Raw genomic sequence first — 25,095 nt, forward strand, 5'->3', positions numbered from 1 at the left:
ACCAGCAGGTCAAAGGTGGCATTCAGCTAAGTTCTACACAGAGTGGACCCACTGGAATTAGTGGGCCTGACTGAATCAGGCTCATTCCAGTGGGTCTGCGCTGAGTTCAGTTTAGCTGACTACATCCAAACGTTCCAGGCTTGGTCATCTTCAGTAAGGAGGCAATCACACTCTAGGAATGCACAATCCAGCCATAAGCACAAAGCAGCCATGTCACTCTACCCTTCCGGCTCCAGCACTGGAACTACCTTCATGGAATATTCAGCAGCCGCTTACCAGGAATAGGCAGGCTGCTGTGGGAACAGGAGGAGCAACTCCCACCATCCCTGACATGGCCTGTGCTAGCTGAGGTTGGTGGACTTGGCGGGAGAGCACTGCATGGGCTACCCCAGTGCCTTTCTCCATTCAAATGTTAGGTGGTTTCCCACACAAAGCAACATCTTTTAATTCCTTTTAAAGAAAAAGGTGAAGGAAACTTGGCCGGCCCCTTGCCTTCTAAATTCTTCTGCTGCTAGGTTTGAGTTAACCCTTTTTCTCCCAGAAGCCAGTAGTGGGATATGAAAACTGGGCAGAAAACCATCAGTACGCTTCAGATTGCACTCTAAGCAACTATCAATTAAACTTTTATTTTTGAGCTTTAAGCGTCAGATATGATAATGCAGTTTTCTGCCAGGTACTCTTGACCTGTGGGACTGGCTTATGACAGAAAAAGAAATTTATTGGGTAATAATAGCAACTGGTACAAATGTAAACATACCAGGTTTGGGACAGAAACCTTATTACCAATAAATTTAACGTTTCTAAGGATTTGATCAAGGGACATTCATTTGGTACATGGGAGCAACACACACCTTTTTCAATTTTTTAAAGCTGATGTTTTATATATAGTATATTGAGGAAACTTGTATTTCAAATCTTTTTTTAAAAAAATAGGTGTAAAAAAATAAATAGAAGGTGTTTGAACACAAATGCACACTTAAATGCATGCCTATCATATACCCCAGGTTTCTGGAACTTGCAGTGAGTGACGAAGTACTGCTTTAGATGACAACACTGCAAACACATTCCATAGAGCACCATCCACTAGGATGGACAGGAGAAAGTTTTTGGAAGCATAAAGTCAAAAGTGTTAATATACGGATGAAGACAAACACAGAAACAGCAACCCATATATGCACAAACTCCCCAGTATGGATCCCCTTCTTCTAGGTCTCAGGAAGTGCTTAGTAGAATAATGTATTTGTAATTATGAGCCGTTATTGTATGGCTAAATACACACTTCTGTTTACAGTGCATCCAGTGTACTGCCACTGGGAATGGGTTGCTAACTGTTGGCAAAAATGATGTTTGGCTATATTAGAAAGTCACTCAGGTTAACAATTTGTTCCTTTGAACTGGGGAATGAGCGTTTCTGTCTCGATGGCAGGTGCTCAGTTGCTGAAATGCTCTGCACATCGTCATTCCTCTTAGTGTCATGTATTTGAACTTCAGAGGAATAAAATAGGTACTCTGGAAGGAAAGCTCAGTATCGGCAGAAAACATTAGAAATGGCTGTCAACCACCAAGGCATACATTCCTGCATGCACAGAAGTGTCTTTTCAATATTCATAACTTTTTGGGTTCGACGTTTGCGAGGGGGCGGGGAAGGTCATCTTCTCGATGCAGGGCGACATTTGTTGCAACCTTCAGGCTTCACTCCCCTTTAAACATCCAGCCTGCCGAGGAGTTCTGCAGAACTCAACACCTTGCTCACTGCTTCCTGACAATTAAACCACCTTCCTGCAGTTTTGGATTTCTTTGCTCGTCCCTTTGCCGAGGTTTCTTTCCCAAGCAGCAACTTCAGCTCCTCCTCCTCCTCCTCCTCTGCGCTCCCTTTGCGCGCGGGGCTTGCGCCGGGCTCTGCGCCCGCCTTAGCAACCAGGACCTTGCCGGCGGGGGTGGGGGCGCGGAAGGCTGAGCGATCCACGGGGCGATCCAATCAGAGCTCCCGCTCCCACGTGGCCCCTTCAGCAGCCGATCGCCTTCCGAAGAGAGAGCTCTGCCTCGGGAGAAGGGGAAGGGGCTCTGGCCGGACGCGCGAGAGACCACCTCGCCGGGCTCCTCGCATGGATCGCGTCGCCCCGTCGCAGTGAAGTCCGTCGGCGAGGCGCCCTCGCTCTCGGCCAGCCATGGCTTTGGGGATGGTCGTCCGGCTGAAGCGCTTCGTGTGGCTCCTCCTGGGTGAGTGCTGCTTGGCGCCGATGCGTTTGGAGACGAGGACTTTGCGTAATGGAGGCGCGGGACAAAGGTGATGGTAGTAATATGGGGAGACCTGGGAAGCCTTCCTGCCGTAATGTCAGTCGGTCTCCATCTAACAATTAAGAGGACCTGCAATGCCCTGAGGGCAAATGACAGTGCCCGTAAGGCAGTCGAGGAGATTCCCCACCAGGCGAGCCGGGAGTGGGCGAGGAGGGCGGCGTGGCTTTGAGACATTTTACTTCCTCAAACCCTTTGGCTGTGATGTGAACGCGTTGCTTCTTTTGTCCCCTTTAAGTGGTTTGATGGCACAAAATTTACTCCCTTCTATTTGCACCCAGCTTCTGCTTTATTTTCCCACACACGAGTGGGCAGATGTGAGACTTCTGTCAACCCCTGAAGTCAGTAAATCTCCTCAAGGCAGCAGAGTTGTGGCAGGCTGCATCCCAAGGCAAGCTGGCTAGAAGAGTAACCTTGAGTACTCAGAAAGAGGATGCTGGAAACAAGCTTGAGGCAGCCACAGGGAGGGATTGGAACAGATCACCAACACTGCAGACCCTTTCACACATTACACACAACCAGTGGCGTAGCGTGGGTTGTCAGCACCCAGGGCAAGGCAAGTAATTTGCGCCCCTAACCCGTGGATTTGCGCCCCCTAACCCCCAGATGTTGCGCCCGGTGTGGCCGGCCCCCCCTGCACCCCCACGCTATGCCACTGCACACAACAAATCCAGGTTGGCCACCAGCTGCAGACCTGACAGCCAATCTTTGACATGTACCCATATATGTGTGTTTCCCCCAGCACTTTAAATTTCTCAGATGAATGCAACCCTTCAATGCCAGTACAAGAATCTGAACATGTATGGAATGCATTTCTGTTCCTAAAGGGCACCTGGGAATAAGGGACAAGGCTTTTGCCTACACTGAGTGTGGCGGCTGCTTTGCATCCTTGAGCCACTTGCTTCCTGGAATGGGCTGCATGTAACAGACCATGTTCTATAAATTATAAAACTTGTTTGTGCCACCCATGTAAATTCCCTCTTCCTCCGCTCAAACCATTTGCCTGCAGACCTTTGTTGTTGTTTTATGTCCATCTTTTTCCTTTCCGGGATTTGATTGTATTACAAATCCTCTCTTGCAGCATATAGAAATCAACAGTGAAGGGAAGGTGCCTTGTGCTTTCAAGAAGCTTAAGCGTTCAGAAACACTGCTAGTATGTTTACACGCATCGCTAGTCTGGGGTGGGGGATCTGCATCTGGCTGGCAGCTAGATCCTTATCTCCCCTCACCCTGTGTGCCCACCTGTCAATCACCTGACATCAAAATGACATCATATAATTTCTCCTGTACATTTTTATTCCTCAGCTTAAACTTTGTGCAGATGTGTCACTGCTCAAGTTTTCACCTTTCCAGGGAGTTGCTTAAAATGGACAAATATTTAGCCATGACAAATTGTATCAAAAGCAAGCAAAGGTCTAACAGAAATGGCCACTTAAATTATAAGGGATGTACAGAAAAGGAAGGTGGGTGATGCCTAGTGGGGCTAGTAGGTTAATAGCCATCTTCTTACATGCTCATGGCTTGCTTTGTACTTGCTTTGTCCCACAATGGCACTGAGCCTGTTTACTGCACAGGTTTTCTTCAGTGTATTGCTCAGGTGTCCTGAGAAGGCTATGCTGTGAGGCAAGGATTTGCACCACTGTGTTTGCCTGTTGCCTGTGGCACTGCAGTCAAGTGTGGTCACCTTTGGTATCACAATTTGCTATTGCAATAATGTTATGCCAGTAGAATAGATGACCCTGCCTTGCAGTGGAGGGTAAAAGTAAGTGACCTTTCGGCTCCCTTGCAGCGCTGTAAGTTTATGTGTTGCCTTATTGGTGACAGTAATGCAAACTATGTTTGGTGAATATGAAGTTGAAACTCTTTCCTTGGAATGGAAATGAAGCAAAGTAAAACAGCCCATACACTGTAGTCTTCAGGCTATGTGTCAAAACCCACAAATGGATAGCAAGCAAGGCTGTCTCAGGTGGGTTGTAGCAAAGCTGTTGCTGCTCGGCTGGACTCTAGCTAAGGTTGACCAGACCAAAGGATCACAAAATGCAGTGTCTGGGCTAGAACACATTGTTTTGATGAGACACTCATTTCAACAATTTCCATGAATGCTGGCTGCAAAGAGGCAGGAGAAAGGCAATTTTCAGTATTTTCCAGTAAGAAATACTTTTCTGGCCAACTGTATGCCCCACTTTCCTATAGCTCTCTATGGAGTAAGGACACTCTGTTCACTTTCTGGTCTGTTTCTCTGGCTTTCTAGACTTCTACAACTGGAAGTATGCTGGGACTATAATGCAGATGTATTCTTTGTAGTGGGTAGAAGGAGGAACGGTCTTCTGTTCTTCGGAGGAGAAGCAGCAATAATTCCCTCCTCCACATGCTAAAATCTACCCCACCACTTAGGAATCAGCACAACATTCTTCCCTTGTAGCTCACCCAAACACAAGCTAAAAAACAAATTTGTGGGAGGGTATCTAATGAAGACAAGCATCCACTGTGGACACAGAGCCGCCAGGAATTAAGACAAGGAGTTGCAGAAAAGAATCCTTGATCTCTGTGGTGGCACAACCTTAAAAGTGCAATTTCAGCAACTAATATTACCAAAGTTTTGGATACCAGTTAGTGAAGTGTACTTAGAATTGGCAAGTGAAGCAGTCATTCACCCGTTGCCATTTGGTAGCACCTGTCTTTGTGAGCAGGCTTCTCAACAATGGTGATCCTCAAAAACAAAACCCCAATTTGGTTGTACAAGGTGAGCTGTGAGTTAGCTTTTCACATATCACCCCCCACTGGAATTAAATCTGAAATAATGTTTACTCAGATGTCTCATTGAAATGGTGAGTCAATCAATCAACCAACCACTGGTTTTCAATAGCTTCTCAGCCTTTTGGCTAAGAAAAAGTGTAAAAATTGCTGGTTTTCATTTCACACTAATGCCAAAGTAGCACTATGTATGTTGCTTTGGAAATTACCATTTCAATAGAAGTGAAGTGTCTTATTAGTGCTATTAAGTTATAAATCAAAAATGAATCTGTGAAAGCGGATAGTGTGGAGGTCAGAGGTGGGACTTGGGCCGGGGCACTTAAACCTATAGAACTGCAGCGTTGGGCTCATCTAGTCCCCTGGAATGTAGGAGAGACTCATCAAATCATAGAGTGAAGATCACTGTGTGGGCGTATTGTGACAGCCTCCTTAAAACAGACACTTCAGAAAATAAAATGGCTTCTAAACATAATAACAAGATGCAATGTGAATTGAATGATAACAACAAATGACCAAGGAGCTTGTTATAAATAAACAACACTCATTTCCCCATCACATTTTGATTGTAGAACAATCTGGCACTGACACATATTAAAAAGTAAATTCACTGTTTCAGAGCAGATCTAGAACACACAGATTCTCAGGCTTGATATACCAGGCAGTGGTACAACTGCATGAATTGCAGCCTTTGGGCTCAGTGGTCTTACCACTGAGGACCACTTTAGGGGAGGACGTCTTTAGATGGCTGCAGGTGTCACTTTAGAAGCACATCTTCACTTGATTCTCTTTGGTTAAGCTAAGATGCTTTATGTTGCTTTTATGCTTTTATTCAGTTGCTTTATGCTGGACATAATACAGAATTTAGTTTGTGGGAGAAACTGTGGAAAACTGATTTAAAATTTACAGCTTGTTGTGTGCTGAAAGAGAATTATGAAAATGTTATATAGGTGGTACCTGACACCAAGTAAGCTAGCAAAGATGTACAAATCAGAATCAGGTAACTGCTGTTAATGTCAAGAAACAGAAGGTATGTTTTACCATATGCAGAACTAGCAAGCCTAACCATCAGAATAAGAGATCAAGAAGACTGGAAAATGTTTGTAGAATACCGTACTTACTCAAATGTAATGCACAACTCTTTTGGCCAAATTACGTCGTGATAATCAGGGTGTGCATTAGATTGATGGCGCATTTACATTCAAGTAAATATGGTATGTGAAGAATCATTGTAAGCAAATTAAAACATTAGCAGAATTAGAGTAAAATCAGCAGTATAAATTATGTTGAGATAAAAAGAGAAAGAGAGGTTATGGAGTGATTAAATTATGCAGCAGAAATGGATAGAAAGTGCCATGGAAGTGCAGGGGGCGGGGGAGGGAAGTCAATGTTTTTGGTGAATGTGGAAAACTAACAATGAAAATCATCAATATGTGTTGTTGTTTTTAAAAATACATTGGTTCCAATTTGGTTTGTTTTTTACATTAAAAACTTCCAAGGCTCTTGTTACTCCAGGGGTTTCCCTGTCAGCCCATTCCTTTTCCCTTTAAAATTTGAGGCAAGTATTGAAAACAATATCAAATATTTTTGTACACTTGCAGACTTCTTGAGTCAATGCTTCAGTTACAATGCTGAAAACTGAAATGGTCATACAGATTGTGGGATTATTTTTGAGGTCAGGTCCACTGCTTTGCGTCTTGCTTCTTGCTGTGCACTTTCCTTTGCGGAAAGACTAGTGAATAATGCATTGGGCTGTGCTATATATAATGGACTTATCTGTACAACATAATTAACTATTTACTACTGTTTAGCTTGTAACTCTTCACTAGGAAACAGAAGACGCTACAAGTCAGACCCTCTTTGGTTTTAAAGTTATTTTTATTGTCTAAGAAATAGCAAATTGATCATATTATGGTTTAGGGGAAAATGTTTCTTTTGTATAAGATTTTTTATTACAATTTTATCATAATACAGTAAAATTACAACTACAAAAAAAGAAAAGAAACAGAGAATTGAAAGAAAAGGACAATAGAAATAAAGGAAAAATAGGAAGAAAGAAAATTTGATTATTTAAAACCTTCAGTCCATGTGAACATCCATCTTCTCCACTTTCTGTAAAACAATATTTCGTGTAAGTCAAGGTGTCTCAGAATCATTCATTTTTTTTCCTACAAAAAGTTAAAGATAGGTTCCCTAATTGTTATTATTATTAGTAAATGTTAACCATACTCTTTCTTTTACTTTTACCTCTATTATTATTGTTGTTGTTGTTGTTATTTATTGAATTTATATACCGCCCTATACCTGGGGGTCTCAGAGTGGTTCACAGAATAAAATTAATTCCCACCACCTTTACTCCATATTGAATAATAATAAATTATTTCATCCATGTCCGTATTAACGTCTACACACACACACACACACACATTGGGTCAATATTCCATTTTTGTTTCTCATTATAGCTAGTTCATATCCAGTTCCATATGTTTAGTTCCATTTCCTGTTGTGTTTACAATAGCATCCCAATCTCCTCCTCTAGCACATTCCATTTTCATACCATAACTTTAACAGCACCATTCCCTGAATTCATTCCAGGTTGTATGCAGAGTCCTCCCTCTCTGCTAGAACTATAGAAAAACCAGGACTGAAGTCTCAAAGCTTTCCCCCCTCTCCACTCCATCAGTGCTATATCCAGATAATTCTCCAAATCAGCATTTTTTATTTTATTTTCTACTTTACCTCCAAATCCTTGTATGGAAGTCATTCCATTTCTACATGACCACCTGCGTCTTTCAATTTAATTATTTCTTGATCCAGTCCTGCCAGCTTTTCCTCAATTTCGTCTGAAGCCGCTGCATATACCCATTTCCATTTTCCATCTCATATTCCTCTGGCTCATTTTTCCTCATCCTTTGACTGGTTTTCTTCTTCATCATCAAACATTGATCAATCATTTTTATTTTATTTTTTATAAATATTTTATTAAGTTTTCACAATAAAAGACAAAGAAAATACAAAATCACAAAAGACAATACAATACAAAAATACAAACATTAAACACATCAAAAGAAAAAGAAAAAAGAGATAAAAACACATATAATAACAAAAAACAAAAATTCCCTCTTTCTTAATTTCTCATCTTCAATTAGCTTATTTTCCGGACTTCCTCACGTCTCCCGTTCTTGTATCCCTTTTTAAAAAATTAATTCAAAAAATTCATATCCTATTAATTTATCTGTTATTAATCCAATCTTACATTTTACTTTGTTGCTAAAGCCCCTGCGATTCATTTCAATGTCCTTAACATTCATAAATTTTACAATATTTCTGCAAATAAATTTTAAATTTCTTCCAATCTTCCTCCACCGTCTCCTCTCCCTGGTCTCGGATTCTGCCAGTCATTTCCGCCATTTCCATGTAGTCCATTAGTTGCATCTGCCAGTCTTCCAAGGTGGGTAGATCTTGTGTCTTCCAATGCTTTGCGATGAGGATTCTTGTTGCTGCTGTAGCATACATAAAAAAAGTTCTATCCTTCTTTAACACCGATTGGTCCACTATGCCCAGGAGGAAGGCCTCTGGTTTCTTCGGGAAAGTATATTTAAATACCTTTTTCAATTCATTATATATCATTTCCCAGAAGGCCTTGATCCTTGGGCACGTCCACCAAAGGTGAAAGAATGTACCTTCATTCTCTTTGCATTTCCAACATTTATTATTGGGCAAGTGATATATTTTTGCAAGCTTGACTGGGGTCATGTACCACCTATACATCATTTTCATAATATTCTCTCTTAAGGCATTACATGCCGTATATTTAATCCCAGTCAGCAAACATAATGTTATGGCCTATGTCTTGTGCCCATTTTATCATTGCCGATTTTACTGTTTCTTCCTCAGTATTCCATTTCAGCAGCAGATTATACATTCTCGAAAGTACCTTTACATTGGGTTCTAACAGTTCTGTTTCCAACTTTGATTTTTCCACCTGGAAACCGATTTTTTTATCCAAGTTATAAACCTCTCTTATTTGAAAGTAATGTAGCCAGTCCCGCACCTTCTCCTTAAGCTTGTCGTAACTCTGCAATTTCAGCATTGATCAATCATTTTTATTTGTTCAGCCATCAGCTGTTTAACAATACCACGGTCATTGATCAATCCGAAAGTGCCTTTGTCATACTGGAGGCTTTTAATGCCCTAGATCCTATTAGCCATTCAGTCCACCTTAATGTTTCCCCCTTAAATCAGTCTTGGACTTCCACAGCTGTGACTCTATTATCTCCAAGTAGATTCCATTCTGACAGCTGATTATAGTTACAGTCTTACCTTGGTTCCTGAGCGCCTGGGTACTTGTACTTTTTGGCTCCCCAACACCGGTTTTCGAATGTTCTTGGGAAGCTGAACGTCCAACGCTGCTGCAGGAGTTTCCTGCAGCCAGTCGGAAGCTGTGCCTTGGTTTTCAAACAGTTCCGGGAGTCAGACGGACTTCCGGAACGGGTTAAGTTTGACAACCAAGGTACCATTGTACTTCACTTTCAATTTCCCCACTTCTTTAGTGGCAGGAAACAAACAAGCAATAATAATTAAGGATTTTTAATACGCTCGATAGGGAACTTTGCCCTCTGTTATCAGGAGTGGAAGGGTGTTTGTTGGTGTCACAGAGCCAAGCTAGAGCAAATAACAGTAGTTCTGAAGTAAATTAGAGCAGTCTTCCAGGAGACTGTGTACACACTATCCCTGTAAAGCACATCCAAAGCACACACCCCCTCCAAGAATTCAGTTTGTTAAAGGTTGCTGAGAATTGTAACTCTGTGTTGTGTAAAGCTCAGTGTTCAGAATACTCAAGGAAAGAAGGTGCTTTAAAGATGTGATGTGTGCATAGCCGGAGAAGCTGTAATGGTGATTTCAGGGAAACTTAGAGCAACTGTGAATAAATTTGGAGGCTTTGTGAGGAGATGAGGCCTTTGCTTCCTCAGTGATTAGAAAAAGTCAATCTGTCTTTCTTATGGTCAACGACTTAGACCAGACAACAGAAATAATAATAATAACATGCATAACTACATCAGCACCAAGGGGCAGAAGTAGTAGATAAAATCCCAGCTGATATCAAACTATTTGCTGCAAAACCACCAGCACATTTACTATACAGGCTAGACAAAGTCAAAGCTGACCCAGAAGCCCATGTTCAGGGGTAGCTGAAGAGGCCCGTGAGGTACATGAGCAGCAGATAGCTGAGAATGTAAGAAAAGCCCATCTTGGATTACTGTCTGATCAAGCATCCAATTTCCCATAGTTGTTAACCAGATGTCTTCAAAAAGCCCAAGGGCGGGGCTTGAAGGCAACTGTGTAGGGCTGGGTATGGCTGGCACCAACCTCCACAGGTAAAGATTGATGGATCCAATGCGTTGTTGCATGGCTTCTGGCCATCCAGTGCTGTCTCACCCTTCCTGCAGGTGGAGGCAGAGAAGCAGTAGGTTTCTGTGCCCTTTGCCTACTCATTCTCAGGACCCAACAACTGGCGTCCCCTAGAGACAGGCCAAAAAGTGGGAGAGATCCAAATGTCTGTGAGTGGGACGTACCTGCCATGTAGAAGAGCCTGGGATCATGGACAGAAAATGGACCTTCAGGACACTGGCTTGAGCGAAGCTGATCTAGCCAAAGGCTAGCAAGCGGACCTTAGACCCGCAGCTCGGACTGAGGCATGAGTCAGTTGGCCAGGGAACCAGTTTAGGAAGAAACTAGCAAGACAGAGAAAGAGGGGCTCTCCTTCTCTTCTACTTCACCATTTGTCACTGGTAGACTTTCTTCCGACACTTTTCTTTCATCTCCATGGAAATGGGCCTTGAGATTCCTTGCCAAGAAACCGGAATCCCTACAGACATGGAATTCTGCTCAGCCCCAGAACAAAGGAAACCCACAGCTCACCATAGGAAATCTGTGCACTGCAGGAGGAGGGAGTCTTGCTGCAACTGAATGTTTTGAACATTCTGCTGCAACAGGGTGTCTCTTCTGCAAAGGAAACAAGTTGTTCAGCAAAGGGTTTATCTGCTTAGGTTTTGTGTTTAAGTGCAGAGGGTGCAGTAGGGGAAAATGCAGGCATGTTTTAGTTGCCTTCACGGAAATACTGTAAGCATGTACTTTGTGGGACCATGCCTTCAGGTGAAGAGCTAAACATTACTTGGTTGTGTTGTCTTTTTTGTTTTACAGGTTTTTTATTCCTGTATGCTGTCCTGTGGGCCACATAGAGACCCATGGTATTCACTTCTGATACCCACAGGCATACGCAATACCCTTCCAAATACTGGAATGTTTATGCAAGCCAGTTCAAAATGGAAAGGGTTAAAAAAGTATTTTCATAGTTCTCTAATATCATAAAGCCATGAGTGCAATCCAAGCAAATCCACTGGAGCATATTGAATGCTACTTGAGATGGTGATGAACAGTTTGATCAAAATGTTTTACATTTTGGTAGGCAGAAAAGACCAAGGAGAAAAGCTCATCAGTGGGTCCCTGAGAGGCCTAGTCATTGCCTGCCTCTCCACAGAAATGGACAGCAGCTGCAGCCCCAGTCACCTGCCCAGCTGCTAGCCTTGGGCTCACTCCCAGCTGAGAGCTGGGAAGCTCTTGACATTGATAGATGATTGGTCAAACTCCATCAAGGCTTTGGAGAATCATTAATCACCTCTAGGACATGCAATAAAGTAGAAAAACTGGGGAGCAGCTCTTGGTTTTAGATTTCATCACAAGCCTTTCATGCAATCCTATGATTGCTGAGGGAGAAGCCCCTGAGGGCTAATATGTCATCAGCCTGAAGCTGTGATTGCTTTTAATTCAGGGAATGCATTGCCTTTGTATTGGGGGAGGGGGGGTTGGCAACGCTGGGAAGTTATAAGGAGCTGAAGTGTATAAAATGATATGTTATCCTGATTTGGTTTGTTACTGTGTTGGATCCATGTTTATACAGAGTGGCTGGGGAAATCCAGCCAGATGGGCGGGGAATAATAATAATTATTATTATTATTATTATTATTATTATTATTATTATTATTACAGTTTCTAAAAACAAATATTTTTTGCTGAACATTTCCTTAGCACCTTGCTTTGCTCGTGGAGTCCCAGACACCTTGGAAGCAGGGCCAGACTCCAACGTGGGGGTAGGATCCAAAAACATGGATGTTGTTGTTTTTAATCCTTACATGAGCTGAACGTGTAATGAAATATTTTACTTAACCAAATATTTGGATTTTAACTCTTTTCTGCGAATGAAATGGACTTCACAGTCGCAGAATGGGAGTGCCCCACATTCTTCTTTCTCTGTGAACCCCTCCCCGCCCCCCACAAAAGGTCTGCCATTGGTGGCTAGAAGACTCTTGGGAATGGTGTGGAACAGGGTGCCTGGAGCTGAGGGTGAGAGAGTAATTTGAAGGAAGTGATGCCTTCCTTATGTGAACAGAAGAGCAGCATCTGATCATTTCTGTCACCTGAGCTGCACTTGGGGTGTGCCCGTCACAAGGTTCATTGTCACAAGAATGACAATGGTGACTCTCTGAGAATCTGGCTGTAGTACTGCAGTATTTAGTGGAGATGTTTGCATTGCAGGAGGTTGGATTAGATGACCCTCGGGGTCCATTACCAACTATTTAGTTGTATGATTCTGGTAAGTAAGGATGGATCTGTGATACTTATGTGTCTACCCTTCCACCCACTGCTACTAGTCAGGTTGAAGTCTTAGAAGATTAGCTGCTGGCTTCTTTTTTAGGACTGCCCAAAGAAGAACAAAGGGATGCAGGTGGCGCTGTGGTCTAAACCACAGAGCCTAGGGCTTGCCGATCAGAAGGTCGGTGGTTCGAATCCCCGCGACGGGGTAAGCTCCCGTTGCTCGGTCCCTGCTCCTGCCAACCTAGCAGTTCGAAAGCATGCCCAAAGTGCAAGTAGATAAATAGGTACCGCTCTGGCAGGAAGGAAAACGGCGTTTCTGTGCGCTGCTCTGGTTCACCAGAAGCAGCTTAGACATGCTGGCCACATGACCCGGAAGCTGTACGCCGGCTCCCTCGGCCAGTAAAGCGAGATGAGCGCTGCAACCCCAGAGTCATCTGCAACTGGACCTAATGGTCAGGGGTCCCTTTACCTTTTTTAAGAAGAACAGGATGCCACAGTGATTAGTTTATTCATACGTTTGCTTTATTTTGACAGTATTTTATAAAAATCCACATTAAATTGATGTTTCTGAGCACATTATTTCTCAAAATAGGAATGCATTTTGGTACATTTTTAATCAAAAACTGTAGCACATTATGTATGTAAGTAAGTATGTATGTATGTATTTATGAACATTTATAAGGCATATAATTTTTAAAACAAATGTAAAAGCCAGGATAAGTGGTGGATAGCTTCATTTTGATCTACACATTAGTCCAGTTAGTGTAGATCAGCTCAGTGTGTATCAGAACTGGCAAATATCAAATTTCTCATGTGCCCCTACTAATAAGCAACTTAAAATATTTCTTAATGAACTCAAGTACCAGACATGTAAATTACATTAAGCGTGATAGTGGAAAATCTCTGAGCTATTGAAAAAATTAGTCTTATGGAGAGTGCAGCACTTCTTATTTTGATCCCTGGGGGAAAATATTATCTGGGCCTGGCCTCAGCAGGATTTATCCATTCTTAAGGAAATCAGCCCTGAGTGCTCACTGGAAGGACAGATTGTGAAGCTGAGGCTCCAATACTTTGGCCACCTCATGAGAAGAGTAGACTCCCTGGAAAAGACCCTGGTGTTGGGAAAGATGGAGGGTGCAAGGAGAAGGGGACGACAGAGAATGAGATGGTTGGATGGTGTTCTTGAAGCTACCAGCATGAGTCTGATCAAACTGCGGGAGGCAGTGGAGGACAGGAGTGCCTGGTGTGCTCTGGTCCAGGGGGTCACGAAGAGTCAGACATGACTAAATGACTAAACAACAACAAAGCATATTTAAATTCAAATTCAAACTGTTGGATGCCCCGAGTTCTGTTGCTTTACCTTAGTTATAATCAATACAGTAGTTTGGGAATTCTGACTGGATTTGGAAAGAAATATGTACTATTGCTGTAAATTTGCAGACCTTGATGGAGGAGTGGATTATATATGGGTTGCATTTGTAAAAGCTGTTAGTTAGTGTATTTTACCATCATAGAGTGTTGGTCTATTTTGGTCAAAGGACTATCGTGTGTCTTCATGGACTTCACAGGCTCTTTTTATATCCAGGAGGGCCCTGGAGGAAGCGCAGGGCTGCCAACATTCTGGGCTGTTAATGCCTAGCAAATAGCATTGCCTGTACATGCGGAACTTTGTCATGAATGTCAGGCTCAAATCCCCCAATGGAAATGATTGAGATAGCCAAGAACTATATTGAGTCTCTTTGCTTTCTGTGGACCAAATGAGATGTGATGTTATTCATGTCTTAGCCTTTGCACAACTGATTATTTTTTTTTAAGGCAAGCAGTGAACAATAGGAAAGGGCTGTCTTTAATGGCATCAATCATTATCCTGAGTCTAGTAAGGCAATTTCTGTTCCACACAGAAGTTTGATACAGGCTTTCTAGCTCCCATTTTATTCCTGTAATTGTTGACAAAATAGCCAAACAGAGGGAAAAACAATTCTAAATCTGAATTATACTGTCAAATATCTCTGGATAAGCAAGCAGAGGTTTATCTTTTATTGATTTATTTATTGATTTATTATCTAATCAATAAAATAGTTTGTCAACTATTTACACCTGTTTTCTAGAACATATTTTTTTGGAAAAACATCGGTGTTCTCCTTTCCATGGAATTGGAGGGTGATTGTAAAATTATGGAAGCACAGTCCCATGATGGTGTCTTGACACTTCAGGTTGATCTCAGTAATGGCATTTCTTTATTTGTATTAATGTTTATATCCCATCTACAGAGGGGAAATCTGAAAAAACCCAGAATTTTTTTTTCCTGTTTTTTCTCCAAATGGGGGGAAATGGCTTTGGGGGGAAAAGGGGGGGGGCTAGTTTGTTTTTTTTCTGGGTTTTTTCCAGGCCTTCCCATCTCTAATCTCATCAGAGACTTCTTTACATCTTCTCAAGATGTATGGGCATTCCCAGAGACTGTTTGTGGGGCAATTGATTTTCTATCAGGGAATTCTCATATTGTCTTGGGAGGTGATCGAAATGCTTGGTCAGGACAAACAAATTTGTAAATATGTAGGCACCTTTTCAACAGATATTTCCCAAGCAAAAAGTTTAATAAGAGTCAGCAGAATCTTACAACACTAGCTTATAGGGGTTTTTTTCTTCCTAAATTTGAATGACAGGCCTCTGGATGAACCAGCAGGCCACAGTACATACCTTTCATTGGGGGAGGGGGCAGTATAGTAGTTTTTTCTTAATTCCCCCTTCTTTACTTCCCCAGCAGAGGATTAGCTGGAAGGTGGCCATTATCCCATCCAACTGCTTATTCAACTGACAGTCCAACTTATTAGATCTACCTGAAATTGGGATGCAGAGGAAGCAGTGCCCAATAGTGCTCTTTTCCTGCTAATGGTTGTTTATCCCAGGAGTAGGAGAGACACATGGAGATGTTTCTGAGGGAAGGAACTCTAGCCGCTCTCTTGCACTGGTAACTTTGAAATGTGTTAGAATGAATCAATCGACTCAGTCCTGGCCTTTACCTTTCTTCCCCCTTTTTGTCTCTCTCCCCCCCCCCTTTCCACCTTTCCATTTCAGCCCATCACTTTATGGTGGTCAGGGCATGCCATGAAGTCACCTATGGGCAGTACATCCAGGAATATTGTCTCAGCAAGTTTCAATCTGACATGGAAACTCTCAGGAAGACTCTGTGGTGTGACTGGGATATGACTTTGGGGTGAGTTGAAATTGTTTTGTCCAGTGGGAAGAAAAGAGCTATGCAAACATCTAAGAAATGGCATGCTGGGATTCTGGAGTGTATCTCATAGCCTCCTGCACTGGTGTAAAGAACTGTTTTCTGCTCGCTAGACAAAAGGCTGTGCATTCCCCCCTTGTTCCAACTGGTCATATGCAATCTTCATAGATGACCAACTAGGCTACTTTCAAGGTAATGACAGATAATTTGAGCAGCCTTATAGCAAATGATGATTTGGTACATCCTCTGCCCCTGTTTTTCTTCTCATTCTGCTTCGTAATCTAGCACAGCGTCCAACATTTGACAGAGTAAAATACAGAGACTTATTTTTAGAACATATTATTACAATGATTTCATCTGATCTAGTGGATGCAAGCCAAAAAATTGAAAATCCTTACATGAGCTGAACATGAAACGAAATGAAATATTTTAATTAAACAAATATTTGGATTTTAACTCTTTAGCCAAAACCCTGAAAATTGAAAAAAGATAAAAATGGCAGCATGTGTTTGCAGAGAATAAAAGAGCAAAACCAACTAAATGGGATGCAATACAAACCATTACATATCCTCCCAGTATAGTTATCTTGTAAGATTAGGAGTTTGAACAAGAGAGGGCTAATGAGGACAGGTTGACAGGAAGGGTTTCTTAGTCATCCACAGACCAGGTTATTATGAAAACAACAGGTAAAGCCAGAAACTGAGAGACATATTGGCAAAAGGACCCACCTAATACAGTCCTGGCTGGGAATGTTGCCCCCAAGGTGCCAGCTCCAAACAATGGAGGGCTCTTCGCCTCAGCGACTGGCTAGAACAAGACAGGGAGACGCATCTGAGGCCTGAAAAATAACAGTAAAAAAAAAAGAAGCCTGAGAGATTGCAACATAAAAGCCCCCACTTTGGAATTCCAGGTGGTGAGAACAAACACATAGGGCAATTTATTTCTTTATTTAGTCTGAGGAATTTATACCCTGCCTCCTGGCTGAGGTTCTAAAGAGCCCTGAGACTGACCAAATGGAGCAGCCAGAGGTTTCTCCCTCACAAGCCAAGAATTCATCACTGACGTCCCCTGGCTCTGGTGACAGGTGCAGGAAGCTCTGCGAGGTGAGGAAGAGAAGGCCCACTTAAAGGAGCCACTGTGCTGCCTTTCCTTGAGATATCGGCAAGCCCTGCCAGATCCTGAGCACAGCCTTTCCCCATTCATGGCGGCAACTGCTCCTCCTCACAAACTGGCTCTGGCTTCAAGCCCCCACCAGCTTGGCAGTTGCCTAAAGCCACCAACAGGGGCGGCCCATACTGTTTCACCACCGGAAAGGTGTGTGGCAGTGGCTTCTGGCAAGATCTCTCTCACAAGCTCTGCAAGGTCTTGCCAGAAGCCCCCTGCCCTGTGCCACCCCGGCAGCTGGGGGAGGGGCTGGGGGATTCCCCTGTGCAAGGCGGCTGCTTCATTCTGCCTCGTGGGAGGCGCTGGCCCTGGCCACCAAAAAGATACAGGGTAAAACTGTGTGCCAAACCACTCTGTGCATCACCCCAAAACAGAATACACACTACCTTTCACCTGCTTGCCCTGAAACAAATAATTTAGTTCATTTGCATCCTACTAAGTTCACCCAAATCAGTTCCTCTTCAGTTAATTTACACTCCCAATTAATTTCCCAGCGAGAATCAATCTTTTTCTTTTAGTTGCTCCAGTCATCAGTCTTTACACACCCAAATTAATTTAAACTAAACTAAACTAAACACTAAACTAGGTTCAAAAGTAATTCTGGTATCCAGGCAAGATTGCCCCCTGCACCTGTTACTAAAAAGGGGGATAAAACTCAGGAGAGACTGGCAGGCAGAGTATTTTATGTGAGGAGGGGACTGCACAGAACTTGCTTCTCTGCAGTTACTGCTTCTCTGCTCTTTGCTTGAAATTAGCCTACCAATCTAGGCAACCAGCAAGTCCAAATCTTGAATGCACTGAGGAGCTCTAATTGTTTCATGTCAGACAAAAGCACCTGCTCCCTGATAATACACTTTATTTCTTCCTTTTAAGATTCCTTGCCATTGCTCCTTTCAGGTTATAGCAACAAACCTCTGCCATAGGGAATCCTAAATTAGTAGCAAAGATATAGAAAGATGAAAAGAAAATGATAGTCAGAAAAGGCCTTGGGGGATTTCAGAAGATTTTTCTTTTCTTTTCTTTGCTGATTCTGACTTTGCTTTCCAAATAACCAGCAAAGACAGCTTCACAGATTCCCCACCGCTGCATCTCCACGAACTATACCTTCCAGGGTTTACCCTTTTCATTCACAAGGTCATGAAGAAAACTGCTGGTGACTCCTGAATTCCTCCTTTGCATGCTCTTCCACTGTGTGCCTCCCAGTTTTGAAAAAGGAGAGAAGTGAAGAAGGAATACTAAAACCAAACCAAGCTCAGTGTTTTACATCTCCTCAATCGCCCTCTTTCCACACGCCCTCTCTCCTTTCGGGGATGAGTGATCCACACAAAATGACCTGGGCTTATTTCCTCAAATATGATTTACATGACAACAAACAAATGCACACGGAAAAAGCACCACCCTAAAGGCAAACAATCTATGGTCAGATGCCGCAGCAAATGACAGGCACTCGCCTCCATAGACTTATCAACAGCTCCCTTGTTCCTAGAGTAGCGATGGCGCTGTTACTACAAGAGAGCCAGCTGTCTCTCCTTGGCCCTTGGTTTTTTTCCAAGTGACTAGGGCTGGCTGCTGCCTTCTTTTCCAGTTGTTATTATTTCCACCTGCGCCTGGGTGTTTCTTTTCAGGGCAGGGCAGAATTTTTCCTATGGGACAATGTGATTGGTGTGTTTTTCTTTCTTCTCCTTCAGCTTATTGGTTGAGCTGTGCCAAGCTGTGTTGTGCACAATGGGGGGGGGAGCCCCCTAGGAAAATTTGTTGTCTCAGCCATCAGGCACAGACCTGGTTGTACGGCCAACACCCATGGCCTGCCTCTCCCCCTGCCCGCCCCAGGCCTGCATTCTTGGCTGTGGTTTCAGCAGGAAGCTATGGGACACGCGCCAATCAGAAATGAAGCAGCATGTCCAACCCAAAACTGGTGCAGGAGGTGCAAGTAAGTTTGAAGGCAGAGTTGTATACAGTCTAACCACTTCAGTCCCATCATGAGCACAAATAATCCTGAATGCACATTAAAAAAAAAAGTTGTCTGGAAGAGCCCTTAGATTCCTTACAACAAAATTTGCTGAGAGAGAGAGAGCGCACCCCATTTACACCAGGCAGAGGGAAATATTTAAAGCTGAGCTCTGCGTGCCACAGATTGTACTTTTTCATGAAGTGGGGCGTCCTCTTTAGTAATGATAAATCTTTTGGAGGTGTAGATTAATACATTCAACACCTGTTATTTCTGGCTCTTTTTAGACAATTATCAGTGTGCCTGGCAAACAGTCACTGTGCATATTAATATGGATATAATGAAAGACCCAACACCATGTGACTATTCTGCCAAGGAACAGTGAAATGACAGGTCTTCCTACGCCTGCTTTCAGGCAACCTACGCTGGCAGTCAGCTGCCTTCGCACCCTGTAATCAACGTTCTTTTAGAACTTGGCTTTCTGGGTTCCCTGCTGTCTGTTGCAGTAAATACACAATGTGTGAAAAGGAGCCAAATGGGAAGCGGACACTGTTGGCCAAGGCTGCCCACCCACGAAGCAGGGCGAAGCGGCTGCCTTGGGCAGTGAAAGGCCCAGAGACTGTGCCATGGGGGTGCCCCTCCCATGCCACTGCCTCCACCACAAACAGAGAAGTGGCCCTGGCAGCAGTGGGATCTCACTGAAAGCTCCTGAAATCTCATGGAGCGCGAGAGATCTCGTGAGATTTCAGAGACATCTTGCCATAAATCAGCACCACTGCCAGCACAGCTTCTCCACCAGTGGTATAGAGGTGATGCCGGCGGGGGGCGGGGGCGCAGCATGGTAGTGGGGGCAGAGCGGGCAGGACAGCGCTTTCCCTTTCGCCTCAAGTGGCGTAATGGGAGGTGCCACCCCTGGTGTGGTGCCAATGCCATGAGTTCGAGATCTGTTTCAGCTCTCCTATGCAGCTCTGATTCAGTAGCTCATAAGTCCCTGATTCCGCCTTTGGCATCTCCATGGCGATAACCAGGAGAGCCTGATGGCGTAAATGGAGTCAGTGCAAGGCAGCTTTCGATATTCACATATCCTGGTTCCCAGCACCACAATGCCCCTTTGTGATAAGCAGCAGTAATTTACATTCACATGCCGTAAAAGTACATAGTAGGCAGCATGTTCTGCAGCTGTTTTCCCAGTGCTGCGCATGTCTCAGTTTAGTACGCTTTATAACAACGAGACAATCCAACATGCAGTCAGATAGACTGTTTTATATATGCATTGGGTCGAATTATTTAAAGTCTTTCTACAAATGCCAACTCAGAAGTGGGGCTTATTTTCACATAAGAGGGTACTGGATTTCAGCCAATGACATATTTCATCAGCCAGGCTTTTAATGCATGTTAATATTGCGGGATATGGATTTTTTTTTAACTTGCTTTGACTGCTGCTTAATGTTTTTTAGCTTTTATATTTTTAAAGTTTTGCTGCTGTAAACTGTCTTGTTGGCCCCCCTTTTAAAAAGATGTTGTAGAAATTATTTTGTAAATAAAGAACAGGATGATACTCTGCAGTTTTAGCTGTGAATTCCGTAGTGGCAGCTGGAAGCAAAGTGAGAAAATAGGTGCTTTGATAAATAGATGGAGTTGCAGGGCATGGGATAAGCCTAGGAATGATCCAGGATGAAAACATGTCAGGATCTGAACAAAAGTTTCAGGGTTTTAGCCTCTTTCTAAGAATCTCCGGAGGAAGGAGTAAATCTATGAACCCCCCACCCCCGCATTTCATGATAGCCCTTTTCCTCTTTTCTAGGACAAAAAGCTACTGTACCTCAGTAGCTTTTTCTGAGGAAAAAGCAAAACTGAGAGGCAGACACTTAAGTCAGGCATCAGAAATACATTTTGAAAACATGTGGGCAAAGTTCCACCATGCCTTCAACTCCAATAGACTTGACCCTGGGCAAATCTAAAGGGAAATTGTGAATCATTTCATTGCAAGATTGTCCTCAGATGCAACATAGTTGGCTTCCAGGCCCTTCTCTAGGCCCTTCCTGATGCATCCTCAAGTAAGAGGATGGCAGTTATAGGAACCTACGAAGAAATTGCGGCTTGAGCTCCGAAGAAAGTTTGCAAAAATCTGAACTTTCTGAACTAATTGTGAAATGCTTATGATCTTCCACAGCATACATTGAATTACCTGGCAGGATCAGGGTGTTTTTTAATGCTTACTGAAACACTGGCGGAGGAAGGTGTGTGGGGGGGTGCGGTGCGCACTGGGTGTCAGGTGTGAGGGTGGGTGACATCGCCATGCCACACACACCCACTCGCTGCGCAGGCAGCACCCTGGATACTCCCTGCGCGGGCGGCGGGCCACTAGGGACGATGCTGCTGCAGGCGGCTAGCAGCGCACCCCAATGCTTGTTGCACGGGCGACTAGCAGTGCCCCTCCCAATGCTCGCCGTGCGGGTGGCAGGTGACTAGGGAAACTCGCTGCAAGGGCAGCAAGGGATGCCCCCCTTACGCTTGCTGCATGGGCGGTGGGTGGCTAAGGACGCTCCTCATGCAGGCCGCTAGCCCCGCCCCTGCAGGTCGGCTAACCCCGCCTCCACACTGCTCCAGGTGCCGGGCCAGGTAGCTCCGCCCCTGCTTCTGAACCCAGTTTCTGGATCTTTTAGTTAAGGCTCCCTTCTGAAGTTCAGGTCAGCAATTCGTTGTCCATGCCATTTCAGTCACTAAGCTAGAATCTATTCAGGCCCCAGCAATGATTTATTTCTCATATATTCCTTGGCACCACAAAGGATCTCTTATGGTCCAGGGAACCCACTTAAGGACTCTATACAGGCTCTTGGATACCCCGTAAGGGAAAAGGAGCAGTTTTTTCTTATAACAGCCCGTAATGGTTGTCTTTTTGCCCTGCCAAAGTGTGCTCATCAGCCGTAGATCAGCAGGGTTGGGGGACCTGGGGCCCTCCAAATGTTTTTGGACTTGAATTCCCACCAGCCCCCGCCACGTGGCACTAGTCAAGGAACGGGATAGTGGTAGCCCAGCTATAGGTTTCCCATCCTTTGCCTACAGCTAAGACTTGCCTTAATCTAAAGTAATCGTTGTTGATTTTTGGTCTCTTGTGACAGATGCACTTCTGAGCTCTTTGGGTAACAACTGGTTTACTGCAGATCCAACAGTGAATATGCAAAAACTGTAGCACTTTCAAATTGCTACTCTGATCAGGAAATAGAGCACCAAGACAAAAGTTTATGCGATAGCATCCTTTGGCAGAGGGAAATATTTAGGCTGATATTTGTTGGGATTGTGCTAATTTTGGCAGATGACAGGCACCATTCAAACATTTTCGATGACAATTTTCCTTCTTTTTCCACTGTGACTAATCCTTTGTGGTTTGGTTCTCCATGAGAAGCTGAAATCTGCCTCACTCTCTTTAGAGATGAAGCAGATGACAATTGAGCTATTTTAATTGGATTCCAGATTACATGGAGTGGCGCATTGGTCCAAGTGGCCTGCGCTGGAATAGCCTTGGGTGACAGCATCACGCTTCTCAACCCACAATACTCTAACATGGTGTGCAGCTGTTTCAGTTGGGCAAGAGTAAAAATATCCACTGTGTGCCTAGGAAGACGGTGCATAAGCACATATATATCCATTACTGTAATTAAGCAGAGGCTCTTGTTGATGTTCGTTTCTTCTCAGTACTGATGGGCAGAAAAGCAAGATCTTGCCTGGCACACGGTGCAAGCAATGAAGAACAACATATATATCTGGCAGGAACGTATGAAGTGGAGAACTCTCCCCTTACAGCTGAAAATAACAACATCTGGTTAAAAAGAAAACAACTGCCTCACAGTATCAGATAGGATCACCAAATCCAGGAAAATTAAAAGTACTAGCAGAAGAGAAATGTTTCTATTGCATTTTCCTCCTCACTTCGTTTTTTTTTTTTTTTTAAGTTGCCCCTTAGATGTTTTTTGTGTAGCCGGGTTTTCTCATACAGATACAGTGGTACCTCGGTTTAAAAACAGCCCTGTTTACGAACTATTCGGTTTATGAACTCCACAAAACCAGAAGTGATGTCCTAGTTTGCAAACTTTACCTCGGTCTAAGAACGGAATCCGAACCGTGGAAGGGCACTGGTGGTGGGAGGCCTCATTAGGGGAAGCGCGCCTTGGTTTAAGAACGGACTTCCAGAACGGATTAGTTCATAAACCGAGGTACTGCTGTGCAGCTGCAACAAGGAGGCTTCCAGAGAGATATGGCCACACAAAACGACTATGGCGCTGAAGGTGGGAAGTGCACATCCCTAAGGAGGTTCAAGCCTCTTTGCTTCTCTCACCACCCCCAGGATGCTTCAAACATTTCTTGGTCCCTTCAGTTCTCCTTCTCCTCCCCCAAACATCAGACGGTCTCATCCCCAAGGGAAAGAAAGCCCCCTAAGCATTTGTTCCACAATAACAGACTGATTCCACCTATTTGAACCCAGCATACTTTTTCTCTCATGGATTCAAGCAGATGCCGTTTGTTTGTGGAACAGCAAGATCAGCAGTGACAAAGAAACAGCTGCAAAGTATTTGCAAATGGTAATTAGGATGCAACCAGAAAATAAATGGATTTTATTTTTTTTATGTTGAAGAAAGATTTATATCATAAAATATCCAATGTACTGATCAATAATCCCATATCCAATTTGTATCGTGGCCTGCAAGAATTATCTTTCAGCCAAATAACCAATAAATATCTGGTCCTTTGCCTTGGGCAGAAAAAAGCCTTTGGGCCAGCCGCACGTGGGCACAATCTTCACAGCCACCCAGAGGAAAAGCAGAAAGCAGCAGGAAGGTGTGCCATCTCCTCATTCTCGCTGTGTGCCCAGAGGGGCAAGTGAACAGGCAGCAACAGCTTTATGGAGCAGGACCAGTGGGAGTCAGCCCTAGATCCCCCTTCAGGAGTGTGGGCCTCAGGCAGCCCTTGATTGCAGCTTCTGGAAGCTCCCGACCGAGAGCTCACAAACAGGCCGTGCAAACAGGGGCGCTTGCAAGGGCGTTTAGCGGGGGGGGGGGGGAGAGGGGAGTACTGTCTCATGGTATGCATGGGACCAAGAGGCATGGAGGGCGAAGAAGCTACTGCAGTGACCTGTAACACCTGTGGTATATTAGTTTTCCTGCTGGGGGAAAATGCAACAGTACAGTTGTAGCAAGTGCCAGCTGGATGTCTTGCTGGAAGAGAAGGTACAGCAACTTGAAACCCGTCTAGTCACACTTTGAGCTACAGGACAACGTTCAGAGCTTCTTGACAGAGCTGAGCTGATTGTGACTGAACAGCAAGACGGATGGGGTGCCCATTGCAAAAGACTAACCTCTGGAGGATTGTGATGCACAGGACAGCCACAAGCCATGCAGTGTCCTTGGAGCTGCAAAATCACTTCCACTCTCTCACCTCGGACACTGATTCTGGGCCAGAGGAGCAGTTACAGGCCTCAGAAAACACCAAGGGGGCAGTGAAAGGTACAGCAGAGCACAGAATGATTCCTGCCACCTCTCAGAGACAGGAGGACTTGGACTTGCAGGAGTCCTTTTCCATTATTGACCCAACCCCTTTAGATCTCAGGATGAGCATGCTGATAACCCACTTTCTACCTTTAAAGGGAGATAGGTTTCTCTCAATATTTTATTCTGTTGATATTATTTACACATAGTAAATTCCTGCACTCTGCTAGGATGGTTACACAGCTCAAACCCAAAAATTGCAGTTATTTGCAAAAGTCTAAAACAGACAGGTCATGAGGCCACTTCCTGCCTAATCAGCTATTTGGAACTGCTGATGCTAGCTACAGGTCAGAAGGTCGCTTCCTGCCTAGCCAGAAACTGCTGTTAACTGAAAAACCACAAGCAAGATGTTTCCTGCTTCACTTCTGCTTTTAAGGAAGAGATACGAAGGAAATGCTTAACTAGCAAAAGAGGACACGTGTACAAGGAGGTGGAAGAAAGACAGGAATGTCTAGCAGGCAATATTTTGTTCTTAGCAAGCAATATTTGCTAGCCGATTTGGGGAA

At 43.9% G+C, this 25,095-nt stretch overlaps 1 protein-coding gene and 1 long non-coding RNA gene across 3 annotated transcripts in view; one reads left to right on the top strand and one right to left on the bottom strand.

The window, feature by feature from the left end:
• The first annotated feature begins 1,964 nt into the window (after positions 1-1,964).
• RAMP1 (receptor activity modifying protein 1) overlaps positions 1,965-25,095 on the top strand; it is a 42,779-nt gene continuing 19,648 nt past the window's right edge. Inside the window, exons 1-2 of the mRNA XM_082210266.1 lie at positions 1,965-2,220; positions 15,778-15,916. Of these exons, the coding sequence (XP_082066392.1) occupies positions 2,169-2,220; positions 15,778-15,916 (191 nt within the window). The 5' untranslated portion in view covers positions 1,965-2,168. The remainder of the gene's footprint in view (positions 2,221-15,777; positions 15,917-25,095) is intronic.
• On the bottom strand, positions 6,699-19,319 carry LOC309525350. 2 transcript variants are annotated; one of them, XR_014216158.1, is made up of 3 exons: positions 16,663-19,319; positions 10,417-10,568; positions 6,699-7,889 (listed from the first exon to the last, which is right to left on the bottom strand). It is a non-coding gene; the product is annotated as an uncharacterized lncRNA (long non-coding RNA). The 2 variants fall into 2 exon arrangements; XR_014216159.1 differs by having other exon boundaries at positions 10,417-11,052.

The sequence above is a fragment of the Podarcis vaucheri genome (assembly GCF_965113315.1).
Source record: "Podarcis vaucheri genome assembly, chromosome: 1".
NCBI lineage: Eukaryota > Metazoa > Chordata > Lepidosauria > Squamata > Lacertidae > Podarcis > Podarcis vaucheri.